At 40.8% G+C, this 11,017-nt stretch overlaps 1 protein-coding gene across 1 annotated transcript in view; it reads left to right on the top strand.

The window, feature by feature from the left end:
• LOC145723321 (uncharacterized) overlaps positions 1-7,890 on the top strand; it is a 91,370-nt gene extending 83,480 nt beyond the window's left edge. The window contains exons 4-5 of the mRNA XM_081829708.1: positions 2,599-3,257; positions 4,747-7,890. Of these exons, the coding sequence (XP_081685834.1) occupies positions 2,599-2,660 (62 nt within the window). The 3' untranslated portion in view covers positions 2,661-3,257; positions 4,747-7,890. The remainder of the gene's footprint in view (positions 1-2,598; positions 3,258-4,746) is intronic.
• Positions 7,891-11,017: the final 3,127 nt, after the last annotated feature.

Genomic DNA, 11,017 nt, shown 5'->3' with positions numbered 1-11,017 from the left:
CATCTATCCCTATACTCTGAAGAGTTTTGATCAAGAAAGGATGCTGTACTTTGTCAAATGCTTTTTCTGCATCTATTGAGAGGATCATATGATTCTTGTTCTTTCTTTTGTTAATGTATTGTATCACGTGGATTGATTTGCAGATGTTGAATCAACCTTGCAGCCCAGGGATAAATCCCACTTGGTCGTGGTGAATAATCCTTTTAATGTACTGTTGGATCCTATTGGTTCGTATTTTGGTGAGAATTTTTGCATCCATGTTCATCAAGGATATTGGTCTGTAATTCTCCTTTTTGATGGGGTCTTTGTCTGGTTTGGGGATCAAGGTAATGGTGGCCTCATAAAATGAGTTTGGAAGTTTTCCTTCCATTTATATTTTTTGGAACAGTTTCAGAAGAATTAATCTCTCCTTTTTTAACTGTCTATTTCTCCTTGGCTTATAAAATTGTCTCCCCTTTTCTCGAACCATGTTTTCCAAAGTCTATGTACCTAACACTCTTTTTAGGGGATACTTAGGGGAAAATGAATCATTTTTCAAATAAGTTTGAGTTATCCTATGTACTATTATCTTCATTTTGAATATTTAGAACTCACAGTAATTTGTTAAAGGTTCTGAGAAATTCTGCAATAATGAAAAGAAATCTGTTCAACTTTGCTATCTCAGTATATCCCAAGTTATTTACCATCAAACCCAAATTTTCTTTTTTGTTCTATAATGTTTTTGAACATTTATAAACAAACACCTTGAAGGGAATCCTGCTTTAAGCAAAAATTTCCCTATCTCTCCTTTTTTCTTTCTCTTTTGTAAAAGATCTATCTCTATCTATCTATCTATCTATCTATCTATCTATCTATCTATCTATCATCTATCATCTATCTATCTATTTAGTTTAGAGAGAGAGCACACATGTGCATGCAAGTGGGGGAGAGGGAAGGGAGGAGGGGGGAAAGAATCTCAAGCTGACTCTGAGTGCAAAGTCCCATGTGGGGCTTGATCTCACAACCCTGAGATCATGACCTGAGCCGAAACCAAGAGTTGGATGCTTAACTGACTGAACCATCCAGGCACTCTCCTGTTTTCTAAAGCCGAAGTTCTTTGAAGACTAAAGAATATTACTTATCTGCACTTTTTTTTTCTTTTAAACTGCAGTGGGTTCCCAGTTAACCCATTGCAACATGATGTCTACCCTGACTGTTCCACTAAAGTCTACTGAACTTGTTCTTAGAGAATCTGAATGAGTTCCTAATTGCCAACTCCAGGATTTCTCTGTCTTCTTTTGTTTTCATTTTGATGCAGGAAATGATACCATAGGTAACTTTGTTTTTTCAAATTCTCCCCCTGCCCCCCAACAGAGACATTGCATTACCTGCTTTCTTTTGGATCTCTCCTTCTTTTTAATTTGCCCCCCCTCAGTTCATTTATTCATTCAGTGATATTTATTGTCTGTTTGCACTATGGGAGACACTGGGGTTTACTCAGTCAGCCCTCAAACAACCTCCATACAGTGTTATAAATGTGGGGGAGAATAGAATCTTCCTTCTAAATATGGGCATTCTCTAGGTTTCTTTGCTTAGTTCCCCTTCCCTTCCCTTCCTTCTCTTTGTTCTTCTTTGTTCTCCCCCTGGTTACTTCATCCATTCACTTAGGCTTCAACTACACTCTGTATAAAGATGCACCTCCCCACCCCTGATTACTTTTCTCCCAAACTCCAGTCTCACATTTTCAAACACCTGCTGGAAAACCCATGAAAAATATCTATGCCAGTATCTATGTCAGAAACCCCATTAAAAGTCAATAGTTTAAAAATAAAAATTCTCTCCACATTTCACTCTGGCTCCCTAAAATGATCGTCCTCCTGACCTCGCTGTCCCTGTTTACTGCACTGCTGGCCCAGTCATCATCACCGTGGTCACAGTCAGTGGCTCCCCCCTTTCTCTTGCCTGCACATTCTTTCAGATGCCTGGACTGAAGATTCTGCCTCTTCATCGTCTGGCCTCAGCTCCTCACTCTCCTTTATGGATTGTTGCCATCTCCTCCTAACTGGACTTCTTGAACTTCATTTCCTCCATCCATTGTTTACATCAATTCCAAATCAATTGCTTTTGAGCAAAACTTTCAGGATGTCTCTCATCATCAGCATATTAATGCCTTCTCTCTCTCTCTCTCTTTGCCTTCATTAAATATAACTTCCACAGTCTCACATCCAGGGGTGTCCACCATGCCTCTCCCGCTTCAGCTCACATCTCTGTTGTACCACCACCTTGATGATCATTCCACCTCTTGCAGAGGTGCTCCTGATTTCCTCATTCAGCTCTGCTCTTTCTGTCCTCTGAAGCCTCTCGGCAGCTCTCCTCTTATGTCTTGTACTAGAGTCATTTGTGTATTCACACTGGCTCTACTTCTAGATGGTCTTACTCTTCCTTCTATCTCCAGTGACATATTGTGTTGGGATCTGCCCTCAATACCCATTTCCCCCCCATTACATTTAATAGGAAGTTAGAGCTAGATGGGACATTTGAGTCAGTCTGATCTGATCTAATCTAATCTAATCCAGCCTCTTACTTCTACTCTATTCCTTTCTTCATCATTACTTTCAGGTGGTAATTCACCTTCTTGGAATACTATGAATGATTGGAAGTTCACTGCTCTTCACACCTGACTGTCAGAGGCCTGAAGAATAAGAGATCAGTGGCCACCCCTTGTCCCCTCGGTGTCCTGCCTGAAGAAGAGATCACCGCCATGTTAGAGTCACTGTACACAAACTTGATCTGAGATGCTGGTAGGATACAGCAATGAGGAAGAATTATGAGAGAAGCACCTCAAAGTTCCAGCAGAATCTAAAGGGAAAACCTGAATCCTTGATGAAATCGCTGGGTTGTTGGACCAAACTTAAGGCCACTTACTTTTGGATTTCTTAAGGAAACAAGTATCTTCTGCTACTGAGGTTTGTGTTTTAGTCAGAAGCGAGCATTTCTAATTGATATACGTAGCTCTTAAAACTTCTTAAACTCCTTTCCTGGCTTCTGAACCAAGAACACAGTACAACCGAGAATTCTCCCCCATCAGAAGCATCAGGGTCAGAGAGTTCAGGAAGTCAGCAGGTGGAGGGGAGCTCCAGCAGCAAGGGAAAGGGGAAAAAGAAGGGCAAGCAGGGGAGAAGCGGGGATTTCTTTGCAAGCTGAGGGTTGTCTACGAAGTTCTCCTAAAAAGAAGATGCAGAAATCAAGCACTAGTTCCAGAAAGTTTCAACTGACTGGTAAGTAAGGCTAAATACCCAGGCACTGAGTGGACTAGTGGCAGTGGGTAATCACTCAGATATTTATTTTTCAGTGTCTCTTATTTTCAGGCATTTTTCACAGCTGCTTTTTGGAGGAACAGTTGGGTTGTTTGCCCATGGTTACTGGGTTTTATTCTTAGAATAACTCACCCTAGTTTTGAGTAGCTGCCTTCATTCGCTAGTTTTCCTAGACTCCTGCCTTCCTAAAAATGTCCCTGGCACTTCTATGTTTGTTCTAATGAATATTTTCATCATAGCCTATGGGAATGGAGGTCAGGATACAATGGATTTTTACTACTTCTTTATGAGAGTGAGGTCTTGAGGCCAGACAGTGTCAGTTATCAGATGTCAGAGCCAGCGTGATAAAGATGGGATCTGGGAGATGGTGTTGAAGGTCAGAGGGTCCCCTGTCAAAGGTGGAAACCGAGCAGAAGCAGAAAAGGAAGCCTATTGCAGAACTCCATGGCCAGCTGTGGATGTGCAATACCCAGATTCAGTCAGTAGAAGTGGCCCAAAACCAGTCCCTCAGGAGCAAGACGAGCAGCTTGTCCTTTCCAGGCTTTCTGCTTGACCGGGGAGAATGCCTTATTATGCCTCTCCTTGGATAAGATTAAAATAGCATTTTGTTTTTTTTTTTTAGAAATTTTTAATGATTTCAAAAATTCCTTTGAGATGAGAACGCTCATTTAAAATTTTTCTATATTTTTTTGAAGTGCTTACCTATATCATTAGTTATAGTAGTTATATCACTGGTAGATATGGCTGGAGCATGGTGCTGACTTATCATGGGAAGTATCTTCCTCTTTATTTTTAAAAATTTATTTATTTATTTTAGAGAGAGAGAGCATGAGCAGGAGGGGTAGAGGGAGAGGGAGAGAGAGAATCCCAAGTAGGCTCTGCGCTGAGCATGGAGCACGATGCAGGGCCTGATCCCATGATCCGGAGATCAAGACCTGAGCCAAAAACAAGAGTCAGATGCCTAACTGACTGTGCTCCCCAGGGATTCCCCTTCCTCTTCATTTTATACCCACCAAGAGGTTAAGTGAGGACATCCTCTAGTGCAAATTAGAGGCAGAGTTGGAAATCTGTTGGGTCCCTGGCATTCAAATGTAGTGGCTGAACAACCCTGTTCCCTAGTGCTGGGTGTGTGGGAAATTACTTCCTGCAAAGGAAATGTGGAGCTGTGCTAGGGGAGAAGGTATAGAAACCCATTTTCTCTTTTCTCTTCAGCCCCTCCAACCTTCCCTATAATAGTTGCATGTTCTTGAGCCAGAGTTATATAAAAATCAATCCTATTACCTGACTGCCTGGTGGTATGGGACATCCAGCATTGAGAAAAATGTCTTGAAAGAGGATGGTGGCCTTTGAAAGGCTTTCTATTGATTTTCAGTGGGTTTAACTGTTATCCCCAGGCTTTTAGACAACATTATCTCTTCGTATTGAAAATAGATGGCGCATTTTGTTTTAGGCTGAACTTGCCTGTGCATGGAAACTACCAGAGTTGGTCTTGGTATATCAACCTGGAGACATTACTGTGAGATTCATACTTTGGGGCACTTTGGATGCCCACATGGATCAAAGGAAGCCACGGAACTAGGAGAGGAAGAAAATGGGAACTGAGACAAGTAATGATAAATAGAACAATGGCTCATTAACATATAAAAAAAGGAGTCGCCCTGGCTGGGACCCCATGAGGCCACCTCCTCCCCTCCTGCCACCACCCATGTTCTCTAGGTGCTCAAAGAAGATTAACCTAACTGTGTAAGTGCTCATCAGCTCCGAGAAAGAAAAATGACTATTGTCTGGCTTCAAAACAGCTCTACTCTGAGATAATCTTTGAAGAAGTGAAGAAGAAAAGGAAAGAATTTCTCTGCTAACTGGCGAGAATGATAAACCACAGACATCCGGGGGCTGATAGCCCTGAATGAGCACCTGCAGAATGGGAGGGCTGAGGCCGGAGGCAGTGGAGATCATCTTAACAGGAGGGGTGCTGAGCTGCAAGGAACGGCTTTAAGGTGTGTTATGGATCCTCCCCTCGTTGCACACCCCTGACAGCCCCTCCCCACCCTTGGAGACTCTGACAAAGTGATTTCATCAAGGGCCCAATCCTGGTGAGGCTTAGGGGCCATTTAAATGACACATGTGAACACTTCTGGAAATTCCTAGAATATTTAGGGAGAGGAGGCCCTGTATAAAAAAGCCAAGATCTGTTCTTTACATAGGTGAGGACTTGGAGCATTGAGATTGGGGTTATTTTTGTATATGGAACCCTATTGTACTCCCTGCCAATGCAGCCTGAATCTCAAGACAGATCAGCCCTTCTGGTCACAGCCTTTCCTTTGTTTTTCCCTGCAAGGAAACCCCTGATGTTTATTTCTATATTAGACCTTCTATAAAAAATATTAAAGGGAAATATTTATCTACTATTCCACCTTCCACCCCCAGATCTTTTTTCTTACACTTATTAACTGAGAAGATGATGTCACACATTCTGTTGTGTAGCACAAACTATGATCCTACCTTTTTAACCCGTTGAACCTCTTTACCTAGCCTGGACCATTGTCACTTTAAATTAAATCTGTCCAAAATGGACCACACTCACTGCCTTTTCTTCTCAAACTGGCTTCCTTTGCAGGCTCCCCTATCACTGTTCATGATCTGATTATTGGTCTCCAGTCTCAGAAACTCTGTACCAGCATGTAATTATTGAGTATCTAATATGTGCAGATGACCGGGTTAAAATGTGTGGAGGTTACAGGGATGTGCAGACACACTGGATTTCATAATTTTGATGAACTTGGGCAGATACATCTAAGTAGCATGAACAACTCCACAACAATTTGCAGCGTGGGTGTGGATGGAAAGGATGCTGTGTACACCACCCAGGTCCCCCTTCAGAAACAAGCCATTTTCTCTCCCAGGCACCTGGTCTGTTGGCTGCGGGTGGCTACCACCTGAGTCCCTCTCTGACCCTCAGCCTCTGCCCACAGAATGGAGCTGTGTTGCTCAAGGGCACACAACCCACCCCAGTAACTGGTCAATTAGAGGGTCCAAACACATGGCTCTCCTTGGCTCACTTCGAACAACTCTGCAGGGCCACCCTAGCTCCCAAATCTCCATGGGATTGGTATCCCTGCTCAACTTCCCCCCTGACCTCTTGGGCTGCCCTCGTTCATTCCTACACCAGTGTTGTTCCTGGAAGACTCTGCAATGAAACAACTGCACTCTGAGGGTTTTTTCCTCCAGGGAATTCAGCCTGGTCATGTCTCATCCTCCCCTCACTCGCCAATCTTGCGTTAAAACTGGTTAAAATAATTACAGTTTAAATAGATTAAAACTGCCTTAAGCTGGGATGCCTGCATGGCTCAGTCGGTTAAGCACCTGCCTTCGGCTCAGGTCATGATCCCAGGGTCCTGGGATCGAGTCCCACATCTGGCTCCCTACTCAGCAGGGAGCCTGCTCTTCCCTCTGCCTGCCGCTCCCACTGCTTGTGTGTGCTCTTTCTTTCTGACAAATAAATAAATAAAATGTTAAAAAAAATAGTTAAAAAAAAAAACTGCTGTAAGCCCTCCTAGTAGATCGCAGGGTGGACATTACCACGCTCATGCCCCTTTCTCCTGGATTGAGAACGCAGAGGGGTTTTTTTGAGTCTCAACAAGAGTCCCACTTTCAAGTATGGAATCCCCCCTCCCCACCCCAGGTTGCTGTTGCTTGCTACCGCTCTTGTGCTCTTGGATTCTGGCTCTCCGTCTCTCCAAGGCTCAGCCCGAGAGAGTGGAATCTGTGGTGAAGTGGGTCCAGTGCTGGCTGGGGTGGGCAGGTCCATGGGTGACTCAGCTGTCTCAGCCAGAGTGCCCATCCCTGGGTCCCCTAGGCTGGAGCTCTCTGTGTCAATGCCATTCAGTCATACCCAGAGACACTGTCCTAGGAAGCCCCATGACCCAGAGGCTCTGGACCTGCCAAGCTGTAACCCACTCCTACCCCAGGCCAGTCAAAATGGACTGTTTTTTGTTTGTTTGTTTGTTTGACATTACTTTAAATTTAGAAGTTTATTTACTATTATTTATATTAATTTAAAAAGAAGGTTGATATATTTATGATGAAATATCCATGAACATGGAATTAATGTCTATTTGTTCAAGTCTACCTCTGTCTCTTTTAGGAGACTTTAAACATTTTTCTCATATTGGTTTTAGATATATTTTGCCAAGTTTATGCCTAAATATTTCCTTTTATTTCTACTATATTTTGCCACGTAAATTGGGTTGTCTCTTCCATCTTGATTTCTGACTGGTAGTTGTTTATATATGTTATATTGACTCTTTTCTATTTGGCATTTAAAAAACTCATATGTGTCCTGTATCATCTCATCTTTTCTCCACCTGTTCAAATTCCACCAATCTGCCAAGACATATATCTAGTAAAATAGTGAAATACTTTTCCCTACTTGAATAAAATATCTTCTCATCTCTAACCTGCATTGAACTATGTCTGTACATTTTTTTTGTGGGTACCTATGCTATTCTATCTGGCATTATAATTACTTATATATTTGTCTTAATGTCTTATTTTTCATCATCTCTTATAGACAGCAACTTATCTCTTATTTGTACTATTTATTTTTCTTTCTCATATTCTTTCCTTCCATGTGGTTGAGAGTTAAATAATAGTGATTCATAAAGAGAAGTTATGACACAACCAGAAATATAGTTTCCTAGATGGGTTCTCCAGTTGTTTATTCATTCAACAAAAGTTCATTAAACATCTACTGTGAGCCATACACTGTTCTGTCAGCTCACATGATCTGAAACCTTTTCTTGGAAATATATTTCTTCCCTTGAAAATCAAAATTCACTGACTTGGGTTTGGTCATAGGTGAAAGAATATGAAGTATTTCTAAAAAAAAAATTAACACTATCTAGGAGGACAATTATGTTGTATCAAAAACATTAAGAGAGAAAACATACCAATTACTGTAATCAAGTCAAATCAATTGGTTTCATTTTCCCTTTGATTTCCATTGTACATACAAAAATTTGTTTAGGTTGGTAAAAAATTAAATCTCTTAGAAGACTGAGTTGAAGAAGGTCTAAGATGCTCTATAACTCTGTAGCATTCTCTCCACCAACACATTATGCTTTACTCATGGCCAGTGAGTTATACTGGACATTTGTCAGTCGATTTTTAATTTTTCATTATTCACCGTATTTTACTGAACTTCACACACCCCATCAGTCGATTTATCCTGCTTTTGGGAATTTCCTGTCTCCGAGCCATTAGTGTTCAAAATTGTGTTCTCAATTTTCTCCATTTTCTTATACGTTTATAATGATTGAGTTTGTTTACAATGTTTACTTATCAGAAGATGTTTTCACCTCCTTTATAGAGCAATCAAACCTTTATTTAGTATTAAGATTATTAAAAATTAGTTAACTTTATTATTTTTATAATGAATTGATACTGAAGTTGAGATTGAGAATCTTTACATTTTTTAAAAGGGAAATATCTCTACTGTAATAAAATGCCTTTTAACATTTGTGAAGATCTTAAAAATGCATTTAAATATGTAATATTCTATTCTCTTTCTATTCTTTTAGTAGTTAATTTATTCTCTTCAGGTAATTTATTACTTAGTATATTTTTCACAACGGTCTTTGTTAGAAATAGAAAGTTTTTTTTACTTCATTGGTAAATAAAAATATTAAAAGGTCTGAACAAAGAAAATATTTTCATTGAGAACTAAAATGACTAATGGTTCCAATTACACTCACTGGAAGCAGGTATTACTCAGGTGACTCACCAAATTCAAGATCAGCTTTCCAAGGAGAGGATAAGTGTTTCTCAATGGTGGTCCACGGATCAGAATTTCTTGATGGGAGGACAAAGAAATATGCAAATATATGCTGCAGTTGATTCTACTGTGCACGAAAGTATTGGAATCACTGAACTGTGGCTGGTCAAACCCCAGCTGATAATCACTGAGCATTGCTTTCTCAACTGTTTTTTTGCAAGAACTGGTAAAAGAACCTACCCACTTCTCATTCACTGAAGCAGGGACTATTACAATACAGGGACCCTAGAGGTCGTCTAGTCCAATATTGTACAGGCAATGTCATCAGGGTTCACAGAGCTCAATGACCTCATCCAAGTTTACATGTTACAGTGGAAGACAGAGAAATAGGTTTAACAGGGACTAATTGGGCATCTACAGTGCATGATAAGAGCAGTAATTAGTCGTGGTTCTGCCACCAGATGGATCCCAGACCACTGATTTTACATTATTTTGTCCCACCTCTCTCTTGCTCACACTTCCTTAACAGAGAATTGAGCAACTGAGTGAATATTCTGTCATATACTAGTGACTAATGATGTGTATCACAGGCTCAGGCTTTAATTATTTCTCCATCCTGCTAATCTATTAACTTAGTCACTTTCTCTCAGGGATACTAGAAGGTTATGTTATGTATAGAGAAATAGCATGGAATTTGGAGGTAGGAGACCTGAGTTTAAGTTCTGGTGAGTAGTAAGTGACTATAATAAGCTGCTGCTGTTGTTGCTTTTGTTTGTCATTGTTAATGATAACTGAATGCATGACCTTGGGAGTCGCGTCTCTAGATTTTAATTCCTCATCCACAAAAAAAAAAAAAAAATTGCTCCTGGATTTACTGTATGAATCCTTCAAAAAAAAAAATGAATGGGATGCTTAGAAAAGCTAAAATCATTATATAAATTATACCAGCATTATTATTTTAATTATTCCTAAAAGTAATAGATACACGATTGCCACTGTTTTTATGAATCAGTCATTGATTTTGTGTTTTTTTCTCCCCCAAAAGGATTTGTGGTGGCTTCAAAGAGCATAATAAAATAGAAGTAGAGAAATATCAGGGCCAAAGAGAAAAGGAGAATCTAAAGGTTGGCAGAGTGTCGCTTTGTTCGTAGACTAGCACATATAGACATATAAAGGCGCCACTTCCATTATGCCCTTCAGTGTTCCATCAAACAGCTGCTGCCTGAAGGGATGTCCGTCCTCCAGCACTTTTAAAAACTGCTTTTCATATGCTTCAATGAGGGCACTTGATCATAGCTAGGGAGAACCATACTAGACACCCAGATCGGGGTCTCCTGGCTTTGGTTTGCCCTGCATGCCCTTTTGCATCTCTACGTGGAGGCGCAGTGTTGGATGACATTCTAACGAACCTGCAACCCAAGTCACATTTTCAGAAGTCTTTCAGAGATAAGGAAAATACATGAGGAATATCTGTTTGAAAAATCTGCAAGGGGATGCGCAGTGGGGAGCATATCAACACAATCCGGTGAATATTTACATAAATTAGAGATTAGTGAAAGGAAACTAGGGGAGGGGGCGGTTGGTTCATGCTGAGCTCACTTCTTCAAACGGGACGTTCTATCACCGCAGTGACAGCCAATTAAAAATGGATGGAGCAAGAATACCTTGTCTTTAGCACAAGATAGGCGGAATCTCTAGGATACATCCTACAGATCATCAAAGCTCAGCCTTCCCTCTCCTCGCTGAAGGAAATGAAAATGGATAGTGTGAGGTTTAGGCAGGAGCAAAGATAATTTGCGATGCAAATGAGGTAAAGCTGATGGTAAGAGCTACTTTGAAAACGAAGTGAGAGCTGATTGACTACTAGGTAAAGAGAAAGAGGGGAGTGCTATGGGCTGAGTGTTTGTGTACCCCCAGATTCGTATGTTGAAATCCTAACCTGCAAGGT

Source organism: Leptonychotes weddellii, chromosome 9 (assembly GCF_054177405.1).
Source record: "Leptonychotes weddellii isolate Sample4059 chromosome 9, ASM5417740v2, whole genome shotgun sequence".
Lineage (NCBI taxonomy): Eukaryota > Metazoa > Chordata > Mammalia > Carnivora > Phocidae > Leptonychotes > Leptonychotes weddellii.
This window is presented reverse-complemented; position numbering and strand designations above follow the sequence as displayed.